The following is a 21,841-nucleotide window of genomic DNA, read 5'->3' as shown; positions in this document are numbered from 1 at the left end:
CTATTATTTGATCTTTGTCTAGATCTTTTTCCACAGCCTAAACTTGTGGGAAAATTGGAGGTTTTAGAATCAGACAAGTGTTGGTTCAAATTCTGATTCAATAGCAATATTATCTGGATTATTTAACTTCTCTGAAATTTAGTTTATTTATCTGAAAATGGAGATAATGTAACAAGTCCACATGTTAGTCATGGGGTATTAAATGTGATCATATTTTATTCTTTTCTAATAAGCACTGAGTACACTTTATTTATGTACATACAAAAACATACAAAATAATCACATAATACATACACACTCCCATATGTCCAAATCTACCTATCTGAGAAATAATGACAACTAACATGTCCATTTACTACTATACACCAGGTGCTAATCTTAACTTTACAGTTTATAGAACGGGAGGAAAGTTAAGAAAGTGTTACACGTGAAAAGGTGAGAGCTGTAAGGAGTGTATTTAAGATAGCACTGGGAAACTGCAGCCTTGGCTGAGTGCAATAAGAGGAGCATGGAGAAAGATTCATCCTCCTCTTTACTTCTCCTTTATTTCAAACTAAAGAGCTTGGCAAAGACAAAAATATAAAATGAGGCAAAACTCACATTATGTTCCTTCAACATCCAATACTATTATTACTACATTTAGTTATTATTTATTATTATCTATATACAATTAACTTAAAAAGTTAGAGTTACTTGTTCTTTATTTTGTTTATTATCTACCCCCTATAAAACACGAGGAGCAAAATATTATATAATATGTTGACTATTTGCTGAATATTTGCTTTTCTAATTATGAGATCAAAATTATAATCCATGTTTCCTTCAATTTACCTTGTTCTTATTTAGCATTCATACACCTGTAACATCTTAGCAGTCAAGCATTTTTAAAGACTAATTTTCTCAATGCTTGCAATATGCACAGTAAAATATACAGTATCTTCCTTAATCTCCTACTTTATAGGAAGCTTGATTATTTTAGCAGAACCTTCTTATTATGGCCTAATTTAGTTAAATTCTGGCATTATAATTCATCACTGCATCATCTCCCTTATGATAGGAAAACATGAGATAATAAGAAGATGAAGAGAGGGGAAAAAATAAATTTAGAGACTGGAGTCTTGTTGCATGTAACAGACTTTGAATGCCCCCTGTGAGGCCCTCTCTCTAGTTCTCTAGTTCTTTTTTCTTAACATTCAGCTTTACTTGGTTTCCTTTCACTTTTCTAACATAAAACAAAAGTGAGCTATACCTTATTTATCTCTGTGGTATAATTATTCCACCAAAAATTCTACACATACTTTAAATCCAACAAAATACTTATGAATTTTATAAAATCAGCAGATTTATAATCCTTAAAAAATTCTGTCACCTTTGGGATTTTTTCAATAGCAATTAAAATTTTAGCAAATAGTTCTTGGTATAAAATAGCACTGTGTAAATATTCTAGAAAATAAGCTGGAAAGATTACAATAATTAGAAACCTTAAATTAGGCTGGTCAGATTGAGAATTTCTAAATTTTATACCTCCTAATGTAGTTCTCATAATGTATTGATACCTCATTTTATCCTAAACAAGGGTAATATTCTCTTTATTTGTCCTTCCCTCTCTCTGGCCATATCATTACTCTGGCTTCAGCACATATTGTGTTTCCCAGTCTGGATCCCCCAGATTCAACCTCCATAAACCTGAGTAAACATCAAAGCCACCGTATACACCTATCATACCAGATACATATACACACTAGTATTGGAGATACATTAAGAATAACTGGCTCTCTTGATGGCTTCCTTTGCTGTGCAAAATATTTTAAGTTTAATAAGGTCCCATTTGTTTATTTTTTGCTTTTGTTAAAATTACTCTAGGAGATAGATCCCCAAAAATATTTCTGAAATTTCTGTCAAAGAATGTCCTGCCTATGTTTTCCTCTAGGAGTTTTATAGTATCCAGCCTTACATTTAGGTTCTTAATCCACTTTGAGTTAATTTTTGTATATGGTGTTAGAGAATGTTCTAATTTCATTCTTTTAGAAGTAGCTGTCCATTTTTCCCAGCACCACTTATTGAAGAGAATATATTTTCTCCATTGTATATTCTTGCTTCCTCTGTCACAGTTTAATTGACAAAAACTGTGTGAATTTACTTCGGGGCCCTCTATTATGTTCCACTGATCTATGTGTCTGTTTTTGTGCCAGTACCATATGGTTTTGATGACTGTAGCTTTGTAGTATAGTCTGAGGTCAGCTATGGAGTTGTTTCTTCCAGCTCCATTTTTCTTTCTCAAGATTGTTTTGGCTACTTGGGGTCTTTTGTGTTTCCACATAAATTTTAAAATTATGTGTTCTAGTTCTGTAAAAAAATGTCATTGGTGTTTTCATAGGGATTGCATTAAATCTATAGATTGCCTGATGTAGTATGGTCCTTTTAACAATATTGATTCTTCCAATCCAAGAGCACAGTATATCTTTCCATCTGTTTGTGTCATCTTCAATTTCTTTCATCCGTGTCTTATAGTTTTCTGAGTACAGGACTTTTACCTCCTTAGGTAGGCTTATTCCTAGGTATTTTATTCTTTTTGATGCGATAGTAAATGGAACTATTTCTTTAATTTCTCTTTCTGATATTTTATTGTTAGTGTATAGAAATACAACAGATTTCTGTATATTAACTTTGTATCCTGTAACTTTACCAAATTCTTTGATGAGCTCTAGTAGTTTTCTGGTGACATCTTTAGGTTTTTTATTTATAGTATCATGACATCTGCAAACAGTGACAGTTTTACTTCTTCTTTTCCAATTTAGATTCCTTTTATTTTATTTTTGTCTTATGATTGTCATGTCTAGGACTTCCAAAGCTATGTTGAATAAAAGTGGTGAGAGTGGACATCTTTGTCTTGCTTCTGATCTTAGAGGAAATGCTTTTATCTCTTCACCTTTGAGTATAATGTATGATGTTAGCTGTTGGGTTTTCATATATGGCCTTTTTCATGTTAAGGTATGTTCCCTCCATGCCAATCTACTGAACGCAGAAGATATTTGCAAATGATATGACCAATAAGGGGTTAAAATCCAACACATATAAACAGCTTATAAAACTCAACATAAAAAATACAAACAACCTGATTAAAAATGGTCAGAAGAATTGAATAGACATTTTTCCAAAGAGGAAATGCAGATGAGCAACAGGCACATGAAAAGATGCTCAATATTGCTAATCATAAGAGAAATGCAAATCAAAACCACAACAAGATATCACCTCACACAGGTCAGAATGGGTATCATCAAAAAGAAAACAAATAACAAATGTTAGCGAGGATGTGGAGAAAAGGGAACCCTCTTACACTGTTGGTGGGAAGGTAAATTGGTGCAGCCACTGTGCAGGTAAATTGGTACAGCAGTAACTAATTTTGAGGTTGCTCAAAAAACAAAATACAGAACTACCAAATGATCCAGCAATTCCACTCCTGGGTATATATCAAAAAGAAACAAAAAGAGTAATTCAAAAAGATTCTTGCACCTCAAAGTTGCTAGCAACATTATTTACAATTGCCAAGGAATGGAAGCAACCTAAGCGTCCATCAACAGATGAATGGATAAAGATGTGGTATATGTAGACAACAGAATACTACTCAGCTATAAAAAGAATGAAATTTTGCCATTTGTAGCAACATGGATGGACTTAGATAACATTATGCTAAGTGAAATAAGTCAGACAGAGAAAGACAAATACTGTATGATATCACTTATATATGGAATCTAAAAAATACAACAAACTAGTGAATAAAACAAAAAAGAGGCAGATATCATAGATATAGAGAACAAACTAGTGGTTACCAATGGGGAGAGTGAATGGAGGAGGGGCAAAATTAGGATGGTAAAATCATATTTATGAAACTTTTGAAAACTGTAAAGCACTATAGGATTTAAAGAATCATACATTCAATTAAAAAAACAAATTAAAAAAAACACCTGGCTCTGGTATCATTTTACTTTATAATTTATTGCTAACATTTCACAAGAAAGTTCAGTTTAAAAGAATCTGTGAACCAAACTGTTTTGTTTACTTTTCAATATATATATGAAATATGGAAAGCAGTCTTGAGTACCTGAGAATGATTACATCCATTCTGCAATTTAAAACTTGCTGATAATTATATGAACCTTATCAGTTTAATAAAATATAGGAAAATTTGAAGTCATTCAGTATATTCCCACAGATTTCCTTTTTCTGTGAGGTGTCCTAGCTTATCTCCACAGAAGGAAGACTTGATGTCTGTGAAATGAACTGTATTTTTAAAACTTGAAATTGTTCTTGTACCCTCAAAAGATATCACATTTCTTCTTTTCTCAAAACCAAACTGATACTTATATTTAAATCAGGGATTTCCATGTTTTACCAGAAAAGAATCTATTTTTCATGCTCATTTAGTTGCACAGACTTAGAGCCACAAAAACATATGACTACTTTAGCTGAAGGAAAGTAACACTGCAAATCAATGATTTAGAAGGAAGTGATTGTGGTTGCAGAGCTTGGTGTAATAGTGCCCAAAGTCTGGAGAATTCCCTGGTGGTCCAGTGGTTAAGACTCCATGCTATCACTGTCATGCAGGTTCAATCCCTGGTCAGGGAACTATGATCCCGCAAGCAGGGTGGCCAAAAAAAAATAGTGTCCAAAGTCTGAAGGAAAAAGAGTGCTGGAAATTCAGGACAATCTGCTCTCTCTTCTGGAATTGACAGTGATAGACTCATCATGTCTCTGGTTTAGGATCAGACATTTGGCTGCCTCTGCCATAAATTACTTAAAATAAACTATAAGGAAGTTAAATATAATTTATAAAAACTCTTATTTTGTATAACAAAGCAAATCCCTCATACATATGTCACACTGAGTGTTTACCACTCAGAAGAGGCTTTCTAAAATATTTAACATTGGTTGTATATCATACATAATGGAACTAGTGAATATCTTTCCATAAAGGAGATACACCTTAATGAAAACACCCTCTGGATCATAATATGAAACTAAATTGTGAAACAGATTCTTTATGAATCTGTTTATGTGTGGATCATACTATGAAAGAAGTAGAAGTCTAGATGATTAGTAAAGAAGAAAAAAATCTAAAATTCACTAGTTTGTTTGTACTAAAAGTAATTGCTGTCCTCCATATTAAAAAAAAAAGCCATTCACCCTGACATTTTGCAATCCATGTGAAATTTTATGTAAAGTTACAGTTATTCATTACATAGACATGAAGCTGAATCACTCAAAATATTGCTATAATTTTAATAAGAAATTAATAAGGAGCTCGCCAAATTAGACTAACAAATGGTGACTTGTATACATTTTCAAAACTCTTCCATTAAGTAGCTTGGAAAATTAAGGTGCTTACACTAAAAACCATTGGTTATTTGGACAATAGCTGGAATATTTACATGTATTCTTTCAGAATTAGAGGGACCTCAATTAATTGACAGTGAAGAGCAAGATACCGATTAACCATGATTTAACTCACAATGCAATGCATGTTTTAACATAAATTGCTGTTTCCTTTTAACTGCCAATATAAAACTTTTACTTTATATCATAATCCTACTCTTTAGGAAAAACTAATTATATGGTTAAAAGTTGCCTAGATTTCAGCAAGTTTATTTATTTATTTTTGATAATAATGAATTTAGAGTACTAGTTCTATAGAATTTTTCCTTACTGAGCAATATCATGATTCACAGTTAGCTATGTCAATAGTATAAATCAACTCATAATGAAAGTTTACTCATAGAGCAGAAATACTTGTATTCTGTATAAATATTGATACTTCTAAATTAAAATTATCCACCATTTACTATCAAGTTTTAAAAGAGAAATAGATTGTATGCTTGTAATTTAATGAAGATGACAATTTACTACTAAAAATTATTTATATATAAGTAACTAAACCCCATTACCTTATAAATATCCAAAAATCCACATTGGTGGTCAAATCTTGTGTACAGTTCATTCAGCATGCTGATTACTTGCATGGGGGTACACTGGGCACATATGGCTGTGAAGCCAACAATGTCTGAAAAGAGCATGGTGACATCATCAAACTTTCTGGCTTGCACTTGCTGCCCTTGCCACAATTGCTGGGCTACATCACCAGGGAAAATAGAATATAGAAGATCCACTGTTTTTTTTTTCTCTTCTTCTAGGGCCTGGTGAGTTCTTTCTAAAGTTGCTTTTAATTTATCCATCCTCTTCTTCAAGCCATCTTGGGCCTTTGCCTGCTCACCAACCAAAATTACATCTCTGGTAGCATCATGGATAGGGATGTCTGAGAGATGCAGCCCTCGTCCCATGAGTTCATCCAACTTGTCCACACATGGAGAACCCAAGAATAAAATAGAATTTGATTCTGAGACATGGATCATTTGTCCTTTAACTTCCATCACCTGCAAAATTAACACAGAATTTTGATCAGCACTATTCACATAGTAGGTTCACAAAACTTAATTTATTGTCTGATGGAGAGGAAGAACAAGAAATTAGCTCTATTGAATTTCTGCATTCATATAGGCAAATTTAAATGTGATTTATAGCCAATATAAGTTATGATTCTAAATAGAAACATTTGTTATTGTTTCCCACTTGGTCACTTTCTTAACACAATGATCAAATGGAAAGGAAGGAAGATCAATGAGAAATGAAACAGGAAAACATTTTCATTCAAAATGAAATTGCACCCAGGTACATCATGAAACTGGTTCATGAGCCAGTTCAAAAACTTTCAACCTGCTTAGTTAGAGTAGAATTAGGATAAATCCATCTGTCAATATAACTGCCTTTAACTGTCATTAAAATAATACTCAGAAGAGTATATACTCAGGAGACTAAATGAACACAAATAATTGTTTACCCTTATGTAAGTCATTTTTCACCAGTTGTAGTCCTATGAAAATATATTAGATTTTGCACTGACTAGATTAGTTGACAATTCATTTGTTCTTAAAAATAAAAAATTAAACTAGATGTCATTAAGCCAGTATTACCAGAAAGTAACAATCAACTAGCATGTTCAATATAAGCTAAAAATAGCCCTCCAAGTTGGGACAGTATTAAAGGAATTCAGTTAATAAGATAAAGAATCTGAAGATGTAGTAATTTAAATCTATCCCTCCTTTCTGTACTATTTGGAGAATTTGAGAACTGATGTTTAATGAAAAACTTCATGAACACTGGTTTATGCTATTTTAGCTTGGTTCCCCAAGGAACACTCAGAGGGGATAAGCACCAGTAGGGAAGGAAGGAAGACTTAGGATATGGTTATGCAAATATAGTTATTTGGGTTAGGATAAGATATTTCAGCACATCTGGAGAGGAAGTTAATTGTAATTACCTAGAGAGAACAGCCTATAAGTAGACCAACTGAGACTGTGCATCAGTTTTATTTATGTCACTTTCCCCCAACTACATGGAATGTGTTCAATACATTTATTTTCTTTTGTTCTTCATAGCATGAAGTAGTTAGGCTAGTTGATGAAATTGGAGGCATAGAACAAATATGGTGTAAAACTAAAGAGATTTGGATTTGTAAGCCTGCAAATGTTTTACTTTGTTCCCCCTGCACCATTTACCAAGATCTAGTCTACATAAGGAAATAAAATTGAATCCTTGCTTCATGTTATATTTTTAATGAAATGAAATGTTTGCTTTTTTATATAAAGATTCTGCTAGTGTTCAGCATTTTTTACATAATACTCTCATTTATTCATTGAAGTGTTTATTGAGTGTTTGCTATTTACTAGTACTGCTCTGGATGATAAGCATAAAAAGATAAAACAAGGTTCCTCTTTTCAAAGTTATCACAGTATGGAAGGGAGGGCCAAATCTATATAGCCCATAGAATAGAATGAAGAAGACCCTTCAATTCCCAATTTAAGGTGGGCTCTCAAAAGACCACAGGCTATAGTTTGAATACAAAGAAAGTAATTGTCCTAAAAAGTATTTCCAGATTATTACATACATGCCTGATATGCTTTTTGGGGGAAGGGGTTTGCTAATGATATATACTTGTTAGAATATTATAAGTGTAATAAAGAAGATACACATAATGTACAACCTCATAGTTTAAAAATTAGTACTTTAATTTTTTTTCTTATGATTTAAGGTAAAAGCAAACCTCTGATATTCGTAGATTTAGACCTCTATCTGGTCTCTCCCTTTTTTTCCTCAGATTTTTTTCTAATTATTTTCTTTTTCTTCTACATCTTACTTTCTTCTCCCTTCTCCTCTTTGTTCTTTGGACTTACTCTTTTTTTTTTTTTTTTTCCAGTATGGTATCTTCATTCAGTCTTTATCTCTCCTGCTTGCCTGGCTTTCTTTCTCATCACTGGTTTCCTTCATCTTCCTCACTGGTGTTTCCTTTTTCTTTTTCTTTCTCTTTTTTCCCTATGTATTAATCTCCACATTTATGACCACAAATGGACTTTTTCTTTTACACCTTTGCTTTCACCTCCCTTTTTATTTTTAGTATGAAGTCAGTATATGTATACAGGCATAAACAATATTATACATTATTTGCTATGTGTAATGAATAAGAGTGTTTTTCTTTAATTTACAAAGAAGCTGAATGCAATATATTATATTCCACCTCAAAAAAAAACATAAATATATTCTTGATTTATATATGGCATTAGTTCATTTTTTGAAGTCTCTGAATCAGCAGAGCCTGAGAGAATAAAATAATCAATTACTTCTTACATTACAGAAAAAAATTCATGAAAGAGAAACCATAATATACATAGTACATAACTTAATTTTAGAATATTTTTCATCAATGAATTTTTTCCTTATTTATAATTGGGCAAATATCACTGGAGCATTTGTGTCTCTGTCATAAATGCAGGTCTAGCCTAATTGGAAAATAATATAAATTAGTTTTCTTGAATTGTTTTTGCTTTATTATAATTATAAATTCAGATATTCAACATGATTGCATTTACTGATTTAGCAGTATGCACAACTATTACAGGAACTACGTATTTTTATGTAGAGGAGACAAATTTGTGAAAAACTACATTAAATTAAAACATGCCCCTAAGGTTTTATTGCATTCTAAATTATATTAAAATTTTAATAAAATAGCATAAAACATGATGAAAATAAACTGTCTTTAAATCTACCAGATTTCATAAATTGGTAAGCATAATACAGGGGAATGGGCTAAAAAATAGAATGGAGCTGACAGAAGATAGAATCAGTGAGGATAGTTCCATAGAATTTACTCAATCTGAACAAAGAAAATAGACTGAAAAAAATAAACAGAGCTTCAGGGACCTGTAGCACAATAACAAGAAATCCAACATTCATATCATGGGAGTCCTAGAAGCATTTGAAGTAATAATGGCTGAAAGTGTCTCAAATCTGATAGAAGATATAAATGCTCAGAATCAAAAAGCTATGTGAATCTCTAGTAGGATAAAACCAAAGAAATCCATTTCAAGACATATAATTAAATTTTGAAAACTAAATTCAAAGAAAATATCTTGAAAACAGTCACAGAGAAAAGAAGCATTACTTATAGGGAACACTAATTTGAATGGCAGTTGATTTCTCATCTGAAACTATGGAGGTCAGAAGAAAGTAGTACATTTTTTCAGATATTGAAAGAAAAGAAGTGTAAATTGTGAATTCTATGTCTGGGGAAACTACTCTTCAAGAATGAAGGGGGAATAAAGACATCTGCAAATGAAGGAAAGCTAAAAGTCTTTGCCCTAACAGAACAGCTAAAGAAAGATCTTAAAATTGAATGAAGTAAGAGAAATAATGTTCTAAGGAGCATCAAGAAGGGAAAAAAGAAAAGGATGGAAAGACTAAAAATACTGGTAAATACAATAGATTATCCTTCTCCTCATAAGTTGTCTAAATCACATGTGATGATTGCAAAAAAATTATAACACGAATGATTCTCATTACAAGTGTCCTCCTTATAAGAGAAAAGCAGAGGGAGATTATACACACACACAAGAAGACAGTGTGAAAACAGAGACAAAGATTGGAGTGATGCAATCACAAACCAAGAAATGCCAAGGCATGTCAGTAGCCACCAGAAGCTAGAAGGGTCAAAAAACCTATTCTCCTCCAGATACTGTGGAAAGAGCAAGGAGCTGTCCACACTTTGATTTTAGATTCTGACCTCTAGGGCTGTGAAAGAATAAATTTCTGTTGTTTTACACTACCCAGTTTGTGGTTATTTGTTACAGTAGCCACAGGAAACTGATACAGATCAGAACAACAAAATCACCAAATAAGATCTAATTTACAGATAGAGGGTGATCCACCCAACAGCAGAAGACTACATGTTTTTCAAAGAACCTGTGTAACATACAATAAGATTGACCATATTGTAGGCCATGAAAAAAACACTACAACAAATTTTTAAAATTCAAATTATATGGAATATGTTCTCTGACCACATGGAATAAAACTAGAAATAAAGACATATTCATAATAGCCAAACATTGGAAACAATCTAGACATATTTCAGTGGTGAATGGTTAAACCAAATATGAGATACTATTCAGCAATACAAAGAAATCATCTACTGATTTAGGCAAAATATTAGGTAAACTTGTAGGGAATTATGTTAAATGAAAAATTGCTAGAGGAGGAACCAAGATGGCAGTGTAGAAGAACGTGCTCTCACTCTCTCTTGTGAGAACATCAGAATCAAAATTAGGTGCTGGACAATCATCGACAGGAAGACACTGGAACCTACCCAAAAAGATTCCCCACAACCAAAGACAAAGGAGAAGCCATAATGAGATGGTAAGAGGGGCACAATCACAGTAAAATCAAATCCCATAACTGCTCGGTGGGTGACTCACAGACTGGAGAACACTTATATCACAGAACTGCACCACTGGAATGAAGGTTCTGAGCACCAGGTCAGGCTTCCCAACCTGGACGTCCGGCAACAGGAGGAGGAATTCCTAGAGAATCAGACTTTGAAGCCAAGTGGGAATTGATGGCAGGAATTCGAAAGGACTGGGGGAAAAAGAGACTCCACTCTTGGAGGGCACACACAAATTAGTCTGTGCACCGGGACCCAGGGGAAGGAGCAGTGACCCCAGGGGAGACAGAATCAGACCTACCTGCTAGTGTTGGAGAGCCTCCTGCAGAGGTGGGTGGTGGCTGTGCCTCACGGTGGGGCTACGGACCCTGGCAGCAGAAGTTCTGGGAAGTACTCCTTGGTGTGAGCCCTCCCAGAGTCTGCCATTAGCCCCATCAAAGAGGCAAGTAGGCTCCAGTGTTAGGTTGCTCAGGCAAAACAACCAACAGGGAGGGAACCCAGCACCACCCATCAACAGTCAAGTGGATTAAAGTTTTAATGAGCTCTGCCCACCAGAGCAACAGTCAGCTCTACCCACCACCAGTCCCTCCCATCAGGAAACTTACACAAGTCTCTTAGATAGCCTCATTCATCAGAGGGCAGATAGCAGAAGAAAGAAGAACTATAATCCTGCAGCCTGCGGAACAAAAACTAGATTCACAGAAAGATAGACAAGATGAAAAGGCAGAGGGCTATGTACTAGGTGAAGGAACAAGATAAAACCACAGAAAAACAACTAAATGGAGTGGAGATAGGCAAACTTCCAGAAACAGAATTCAGAATAATGATAGTGAAGATGATCCAGGACCTCGGAAAAAGAATGGAGACAAAGATTGAGAAGATGCAAGAAATGTTTAACAAAGATCGAGAAGAATTAAAGAACAAACAAACTTAGATGAACAATACAATAACTGAAATGAAAACTACACTAGAAGGAATCAATAGCAGAATAATTGAGGGAGAAGAACAGATAAGTGACCAGGAAGACAGAAGGGTGGAATTCAGTGCTGTGGAACAGAATAAAGAAAAAAGAATGAAAAGAAATGAAAACAGCCTAAGAGCCCTCGGGGACAACATTAAACACAACAACATTCACATTATAGGGGTCCCAGAAGGAAGAGAGAGAGAGAAAGGACCAGAGAAAATATTTGAAGAGATTAGAGTCGAAAACTTCCCTAACATGGGAAAGGAAATAGACACCTAAGTCCAGGAAGTGCAGCGAGTCCCGTACAGGATAAACCCAAGGAGAAACACACCGAGACACATAGTAATCAAACTGGCAAAAATTAAAGACAAAGAAAAATTATTGAAAGCAGCAAGGGAAAAATGAAAAGTAACATACAAGGGAACTCCCATAAGGTTACCAGCTGATTTCTCAGCAGAAACTCTACAAGCCAGAAGGGAGTGGCACGGTATACATAAAGTGATGAAAGGGAAGAACCTACAACCAAGATTACTCTACCTGGCAAAGATCTCATTCAGCTTTGATGGAAACATCAAAAGCTTTACAGAAAAGCAAAAGCTAAGAGAATTAAGCACCACCAAACCAGCTTTACAACAAATGCTAAAGGAACTTCTCTCGGTGGGAAACACAAGAGAAGAAAAAGATCGACAAACACAAATCCAAGACAATTAGGAAAATGGTCAAAGGAACATACATATCGATAATTACCTTAAACGTGAATGGATTAAATGCTCCAACCAAAAGACAAAGGCTTGCTGAATGGATACAAAAATGAGACCCATATATATGCTGTCTACAAGAGACCCACTTCAGACCTAGGGACACATATAGAGGGGATGGAAAAAGATATTCCATGCAAATGCAAATCAAAAGAAAGCTAGAGTAGCAATACTCATATCAGATAAAATAGACTTTAAAATACAGAATGTTATAAGAGACAAGGAAGGACACTACATAATGATCAAGGGATCAATCCAAGAAGAAGGTATAACAATTTTAAATATATATGCAACCAACATAGGAGCACCTCAATACATAAGGCAACTGCTAACATCTATAAAAGAGGAAATTGACAGTAACACAATAATAGTGGGGGACTTTAACACCTCACTTACACCAATGGACAGATCATCCAAAATGAAAATAAATACTGAAACAGAAGCTTTAAATGCCACAATAGACCAGATAGATTTAATTGATATTTATAGGATATTCCATCTAAAATCAGCAGATTACACTTTCTTCTCAAGTGCGCATGGAACATTCTCCAGAATAGATCACATCTTGGGTCACAAATCAAGACTCAGTAAATGTAACAAAATTGAAGTCATATCAAGCATCTTTTCTGAGCACAATGCTATGAGATTAGAAATGAATTACAGGGGGAAGAAATGTAAAAAACACAAACACATGGAGGCTAAAAAATATGTTACTAAACAAACAAGAGATCACTGAATAAATCAAAGAGGAAATCAAAAAATACCTAGAGACAAATGACAATGTAAACACGATGATCCAAAACCTATGGGATGAAGCAAAAGCAGTTCTAAGACAGAAGTATATAGCTATAAAAGTCTACCTGAAGAAACAAGAAAAATCTCAAACAATCTAAACTTACACCTAAAGGAAGTAGAGAAAGAACAAACAAAACCCAAAGTTAGCAGAAGGAAAGAAATCATAAAGATCAGAGAAGAAATAAATGAAATAGAAACAAAGAAAACAATAGCAGAGATCAATAAAACTAAAAGCTGGTTCTTTGAGAAGATAAACAAAATTGATAAACCATTAGCCAGACTTATTAAGAAAAAGAGGGTGAGGACTGAAATCAATAAAATTAGAAATGAAAAAGGAGAAGTTACAACAGACACCGCAGAAATACAACGCATCCTAAAAGACTACTACAAGCAACTCTATGCCAATAAAATGCAGAACCTGGAAGAAATGGACAAATTCTTAGAAAGGTATAACCTTCCAAGACTGAACCAGGAAGAAAGAGAAAATATGAACAGACCAATCACAAGTAATGAAATTGAAACTGTGATTAAAAATCTTCCAACAAACAAAAGTCCAGGACCAGATGGCATCAGAGGTGAATTCTACCAAACATTTAGAGAAGAGTTAACACCCATCATTCTCAAACTCTTCCAAAAAATTGCAGAGGAAGGAACACTCCCAAACTCATTCTACGAGGCCACCATCACCCTGATACAAAAACCAGATAAAGATACAAAAAAAAGAAAATTACAGACCAATATCACTGATGAACATAGATGCAAAAATCCTCAACAATATACTAGCAAACAGAAACCAACAACACATTAAAAGGATCATACACCATGATCAAGTGGGATTTATCCCAGGGATGCAAGGATTCTTCAATATACACAAATCAATCAATGTGATACACCCTATTAACAAAATTGAAGAAAAAAAACATATGATCATCTCAATAGATGGAGAAAAAGCTTTTGACAAAATTCAACACCTATTTATGATAAAAACTCTCCAGAAAATGGGCATAGAGGGAAACTACCTCAACATAATAAAGGTCATATACAAGAAACCCACAGCAAACATCATTCTCAATGGTGAAAAACTGAACATATTTCCATCTAAGATCAGGAATGAGACAAGGATGTCCACTCTCTCCACTATAATTCAACATAGTTTTGGAAGTCCTAGCCACGGCAATCAGAGAAGAAAAATAAATAAAAGGAATACAAACTGGGAAAGAAGAAGTAAAAGTGTCACTGTTTGCAGATGACATAATACTATACATAGAGAATCGTAAAGATGCCACCAGAAAACTAGAGCTAGCTAATCAATGAATTTGTTAAGTTGCAGGATACAAAATTAATGCACAGAAATCTCTTGCATTCCTGTACACTAATGATGAAAAATCTGAAAGAGAAATTATGGAAACACTCTCATTTACCATTTTAACAAAAAGAATAAAATACCTAGGAATAAACCTACTTAGGGAGACAAAAGTCCTGTATGCAGAAAACAATAAGACACTGATAAAAATAATTAAAGATGATACCAACAGATGGAGAGATATACCATGTTCTTGGATTGGAAGAAGCAATATTGTGAAAATGACTATACTACCCAAAACAATCTAAAGATTCAATGCAATCTCTATCAAATTACAAATGGCATTTTTTATGGAACTAGAACAAAAAATCTTAAAATTTGTTTGGAGCTGCAAAAGGCCCCAGATAACCAAAGCAGTTTTTTGGGGGAAAAAAAAACAGAGCCGGAGGAATCAGACTACTTGATGTCAGACTATACTACAAAGCTACAGTAATCAAGACAATATGGTACTGACACAAAAACTGAAACATAGATCAATGGAACAAGATAGAAAGCCCAGAGATAAACACACGCACCTACTGTCAACTAATATATGACAACGGAGGCAAAGATATACAATAGAGAAAAGACAGTCTCTTCAATGAGTGGTGCTGGGAAAACTGGACAGCTACATGTAAAAGAATGAAATTAGAACACTCCCTAACACCATACACAAAAACAAAACTCAAAATGAATTTGAGACCTTAATATAAGACCAGACAGTATAAAACTCTTAGAGGAAAACATAGGAAGAACAATCTTTGAAATAAATCACAGCAATATCTTTTTTGATCCACCTCTGAGAATAATGGAAATAAAAACAAAAATACACAAATGAAACCTAATGAAACTTCAAAGTTTTTACACAGCAGAGGAAACCATAAACAAGATGAAAAGACAACACTCAGAATGGGAGAAAATAGTTGCAAATCAATCAATGGACAATGGATTAATCTCCAAAATATATAAACAGCTCATGCAGCTCAATATTAAAAAAAAAAAAAAAAAACACCCCAATCCAAAAATGTGCAGAAGACGTAAATTGGCAAAATGTCTCAGACACACATTATCAGAATTTGTCTTTGTAAACTTCCCCATGAACTGAACAATGTGTAAGAATTCCTTGTCAAGATAATAGCATTCAGCTGAAGCAACATGTCCTGCAGGCTGTCTATTATACTGGAAAATGTAATAGTTCTTGGAATATGGCAAGGGAAGTATTCCAAGATGAGTGAAGGAAAAGCTTAAAGCCCCAGAGAGAAAGAAGGGCATAGCACATTTGGGGCACTTAAGAAGGTCCAGTATGATTACAACAGAGAACGAAAAGGGAATGACCAGGGTCTAGTCAGGTCAAGACCACACAACTGAGTTATGATCACTGGAATGTGAACCTAGCCCTTGTGATTCTCCAGTCCTCTCTCTACTCTTTCCCCTACTACCATGAAGGCCACGTGTCAAAGATGATGAAATCAGAAGGAACCTGTGTTCCAAAGTCTCTTTTGCAACAGGGCTGCTCAGAAGACAGCTAACCTGCCCCAGATCTATCATGTGAGCAAGAAATAAATTTTTACATAGTTAATGGACTGGGATTTGAAGATTATTATAGCAGCTAGCATTATTAACCTTGACGAATATACCAGATCTTGTAAAAGATCAGTTTCAGCCATCTCTTTTCACATGCTTGAGGTGTGCTCTAGGCTTACACCTACTTCATGCTAGGACTTAGGTGAAAAGAATCAACCATGATTCTTTCTTATCCAACCCGATTATATTCACTATCATTCTAATTAATATCATTCCCATTTAAAGTGCTATGCTATCAGTGAATTAAAGAAGAGTCCTGAGATTAATACAGAGTTGAATCTGTAAGTGTGAATCTAAAGCTTTGCTTAAAGACCTGGTTGGTTTGATACTTATCCAATATGAATCATCATGAATTAGAACTTCACATCAATTTTTTATCCTACTGAAACTCTATTGCATGTGTATCTTGTATTCCAGTAAGATGTTGTCAAAGCCTTTTAAGTGTACTGTAAATAATTTAAATGGTTTCTTATATGCAAATGTTCACAAACAGTATAGAAATTAATACATTTATTTGGGGGTATTGAGGGAATACTCCTTCAAAAAATGAAAGTCTTCAGGGCAAATTATGCATTAGAGACTTCATTCCTTTTTTGATGTTTATTTTCAATTTTAAATATAGCCTCTGATTTAATTTTACAGTAACCCACTTAATTTGAGCAAGTATAAGAATGGAGACTGAAAAAAGTTAAGTGATGTGTCCAAGGTCTATGGCTAAGGAAACATAGAGATGGGACTAGAACATGGGTGGTCTCACCTTAGGTATGTCCTTTTCCTACATCTTTCATTCTTACCAAAAATGGACTCCTAAAAACTGCACATGTGTACATGTGTTATGGGAAACCCTCAGGAAATTCTTATATATCAGGCCCAAGAATCTCTGCACTGTCATGTAATGTTTGCTTGAATGTTTTCCTACTCTTGGGAATTAGATGGCATGACCAAACTTGACTCCACACCTTTAAAATGGAAATAATAAATAAACCTACCTAATAGTATTGCTATTTGGATACATACTGATTAATATTTACAAAGTACTCAGAATAGTCAATGGTAAATAATAAACATGTATATGTTAAATAAAACTGCTTGGCTTGTGGTTGCTATGAGTAGTTTTAGAATGCTTTAGCTCATCATCTACTATTGCCTTACAGACAATTAATGTTTAATTACAATGAATTACAGGCTGTATTAGTTTTCTAGGGCTACTATAATAAATTAATGCAGAATGAATGCTTTGAACAACAGAAATTTATTACCTTAGTTCTGGAAACAAGAAGCCCAAGATCAAAGTTTTGGTGGGGCCATGAATACCTCTCTCCTAGCTTCTGGCTTGTGGCAGCATAATATTCACATGGTACTCTCCCTGTGTACATGACAGTCTCTGTGTCCAAATTTTCAGACTTTATAAGGACACCAGTAAGAAGGTGTCTGAGACGGTGGAGTAGAAAGACCCTGAGCACAACTCCTCTCATGAGCTCACCAAAATCACTACTATCTGCAGAATGACCATCGCTTAAAAAGACTGGAACCTGCCAGAAAAGATCTTCTACAACTAAAGACATAAAGGAGGAACCATAATGAGACGAGTAGGAGGGGTCGACTTGAGATATAATCAAATCCTATATCCCAAGGTGGGCAGCCCACAACGTGGAGAATGATTATATTGTACAGGTGCTCCCACAGGAGTGAGAGTTCTGAGCCCCACATCAGACCCCCCAGACAAGGGGTGTTGCACCAGGAAGATGATCCCCCAGAGCATTTGCTGTGAATTCCAATGGGGCTTAATTTCGAGAGCCCCAAAGGAAATAGAGACTTCACTCTCAAAGGGAACAATCAAAATCTCATGCACAGCAGAACTCTGGGCAAAAACAATAATTTAATCAGAGCCTGGGCCAGATATACCTTCTGGTCTTGGAGAGTCTCCTGGATAAGTGGTGGGGGGGGAGGCTCACCTGAGGGACATAGACACTGTGGCAGCCATATTTGGGAACATTTTACCACATGAACACTACTGCTGGTGGGTGCCATTGTGGTTCATTAACGCCAAGACCTGGCCCCACCCAAAACCCTGTTGGCATCACTGCTGGGACACCTCAGCCCAAACAACTAACTGGGCAGGGACACAGCCCCACTCATCAGCAGAAAGGCTCCTAAAGATTTCCTGAGCACATAGCTACCTCTAGACATGCCCCTAGGTATGGTGCTGCCCACCAGAGGATCAAGACACATCTCCACCCACTAGTGGGAAAACACTGGCACTTCCTTCCAGGAAGCTTGTACTAGCCACTAGACCAGTCTCACCCACCAGGGGGCAGACACGACATGCAAGAAAACTATGATCTCACAGCCTGTGAAACCAGCCCACTCACAGCAGGCCAGACACTCCCCTGGGACCAGTGCACTAACAGGCCAATGCAAGTTTTGGGACACCCCGCACCCAATACCAAACTGTGTCAGGAACCATCACCCACCAGCACAAATGATCTAAAATGAGCTCTGTGATCCCTGACTCTAGGAACTGGCTCTGCCTGCCAGTAATCTGACACTAGCCCCAGGACTTGGCTTCACCTACTAGTGGGCAAGCAACAACCACAGAATCTTCAGGACCCTGACTCAGCCCACAAGGGAGATAGCACCAGCCCTAGGACCCCATACAGTTCTGCAGTGAGCCACCTCATGATGAGGCCCCATTAAACAGCACCCAGCAGCATACACACAAACTAGGACCTGGGAAACAACCAGGCCAGAGGGCCAACCAAAACTACCGGACGCCCCACATACTCAGCCCACTGCAACAGAAATACCCACAAAGCCCTCTTAAGGGAAATCCCTAGAACATATAGCTTAGTGAAAACAAGGGAGTGCACTGTTGGGACATATAGGACATCTCCTACAGAAGGCCATGTTTGCAAGTTTGGGAAAGGCAACTAACCTATCACATACATAAAAATAGTAACTTAGAAAAAAGGTGAGGAAGCAGAGGAGCACGTTTCAGATGAAGGAAAAAGATAACCCCCCAGAAGAACAGCTAAGTAAAATGGCGATAGGCAATATACCTGAGAAAGAGTTCAGAGTAATGATCATAAAGATGATCAAAGAACTTGGGAGAAGAATCGATGCACAGAGTGAGAAGTTAGAAGATTTTAACAAAGAGTTAGAAAATATAAAGAAGATCCAAACAGAGGTGAAGATTATGATAACTGAAATGAAAAATACAGTAGAAGGAATCAAAATTAGGCTAAATGATACAGAGGAGGAGAACAGTGAGCTGGAAGAAAAAATAGTGAAAATCACTGCCACTGAACAGAAAAACAGAAAAAAGAATGAAAAGAAATGAGAACAGTTTAAGAGACCTCTAGGACAACATCAAGCACACTAACATGGCATTATAGGACTCCCAGAAGGAGAAGAGAGAGAGAAAGGGACTGAGAACATATCTGAGAAACAATAGTTGAAAACTTCCAAAACCTGGGAAAGGAAACGGTCACCCAAGTCCAGGAAGTGCAAAGAGTCTGATAGAGGATGAATCCAAAGAAGACACCAAGACGAACTGTAATTAAAATAACAAAAAATAAAGAAAGAGAATATTAAAATCATCAAGGTAAAAGAAATAAGTAATATAAAAAGGTACTCCCATAATGTCATCAGCTGATTTTTCAGCAGAAACTCGGCAGGCCAGAAGGGAGTGACATAATATAGTTAAACTGAGGAAAGGGAAAAACCGACAACAAGGAAGACTTTACCAAGCAAGGCTCTCATTCAGATTTCATGAGAAATCAATAACTTTACAGACAAGCAAAAATTGAAAGACTTGAGCACCAGCAAACCACATTTACAACAAATGAAAAACAAAATTTTCTAGGCGAAAAAGAAAAGTCCACAAATAGAAGGAAGAAAATGATGAGATGAAAAAAGCTCACTGGTAAAGGCAAATATACAGTAAAGACAAGACATCACCCCACATAAAACTAGGAGAAAGGGCAAAATAAAAAAGTAATAAAATCATTTATATCCACAATAAGTAGTTAAGGGATACAGAAAACAATTATCTGTAAAATCTAATTCAAAATCACCTAAATCATCAAAGTCATCAAAAACAGTAAGTGTGAGGGGAGGACACTAAAAATGCAAGGTTTTTAAAGTGCATTTAAAGTTAAGAGAAAGCAAATTAAAACAATCATGTTTATATGTAGACTGCTATACAAAGACCTCATTGTAACTGCAAACCAAAAATGTAGAATACATATACACACAAAAAAGAAAAAGCAACCCAAACTTGACAGTAAAGACAGTCATCACACCAGAAGAGAATATAACAAAAGAAGGGGAAAAAATAAACCTACAAAAACAAATCCAAAACTATTAATAAAATGACAATAAAAACATACATGTTGATACATAACTTAAATGTAAGCCAACTAAATGCTCCAACCAAAAGACAGAGAATAGCTAAATGGATACAAAAAAAAAAAAAAAAGACCTGCATATATGCTACCTAGACGGGAGTCACTTCAGATCTAGGGACACATACAGACTGAAAGGGAGAGGGTGGAAAAAGGCATTCCATGCAAATTGAAACCAATGAAAGCCAAAGTAGCAATACATATATCAGACAAAATAAACTTTAAAATAAAGACTATTACAAAAGACAATGAAGGACACTACATAATGATCAAGGGATCATCCAAAAAAAGTATAAGAGTTGTAAATATGTATTCACCCAACTTAGGAGCACCTCAATACATAAGGCAAATGCTAACAGCTATAAAAGGGGAAATTGACAGTAACAGAATAATATTAGGCAACTTTAACACCCTACTTACACCAATGGACAAATCATCCAAACAGAAAATAAATGAGGAAACACAAGCTTTAAGGGACATATTAGACCAGATGGACTTAATTGATATAGGACATTCCATCCTAAAACAACAGAATATATTTTTTTCTCATGTGCACAAGGAACATTCTCCAGGATAGATCACATCTTGGGTCACAAATCAAGCTTTGGTAAAATTCAGAAAATTGAAATTGTATCAAGCTTCCTTTCTGACCACAACAGTATGAGATTAGATATCAATTACAGGAAAAAAACTGTAAAAAATACAAACATATGGAGGCTAAAAAATACACTACTAAATAACCAAGAGATCACTGAAGAAATTAAAGAGGAAATCAAAATATACCCAGAAATGAATGACAATGAAAACATGATGACCCAAAACCTATGGGATTCAGCAAAAGTAATTCTAAAAGGGAAGTTAATAGCGATACAATCCTACCTCAAGAAACAAGAAAAATCTCAAATAAACAACCTAAACTTATACCTAAAGCAATTAAAGAAAGAAGAACAAAAAAGCCCAAAGTCAGCAGAAGGAAAGAAATCATAAAGATTAGATCAGAAATAAATGAAACAGAAATGAAGAAAACAATAGTAAAGATCAATAAAAGTAAAAGCTGTTTTTTTTTGAGAAGATAAACAAATGTATAAACCATTAGCCAGACTCATCAGGATAAAAAGGGAGAAGACTAAAATCAACAGAATTAAAAATGAAAAAGGAGAAGTA

The 21,841-nt window shown here is 35.1% G+C and overlaps 1 protein-coding gene across 1 annotated transcript in view; it reads right to left on the bottom strand.

Annotated features, from left to right (window-relative positions):
- The window catches only part of GUCY1A2 (guanylate cyclase 1 soluble subunit alpha 2), a 417,832-nt gene that overhangs the window by 215,451 nt on the left and 180,540 nt on the right, over window positions 1-21,841 (bottom strand). The window contains exon 5 of the mRNA XM_060104638.1: window positions 5,943-6,428. Within this exon, the coding sequence (XP_059960621.1) occupies window positions 5,943-6,428 (486 nt within the window). The remainder of the gene's footprint in view (window positions 1-5,942; window positions 6,429-21,841) is intronic.

Source organism: Mesoplodon densirostris, chromosome 7 (genome assembly GCF_025265405.1).
Source record: "Mesoplodon densirostris isolate mMesDen1 chromosome 7, mMesDen1 primary haplotype, whole genome shotgun sequence".
Classification (NCBI taxonomy): Eukaryota; Metazoa; Chordata; class Mammalia; order Artiodactyla; family Ziphiidae; genus Mesoplodon; species Mesoplodon densirostris.
Note: the sequence above shows the minus strand (reverse complement) of the source record. Positions and strands in the feature narration are given on the sequence as shown.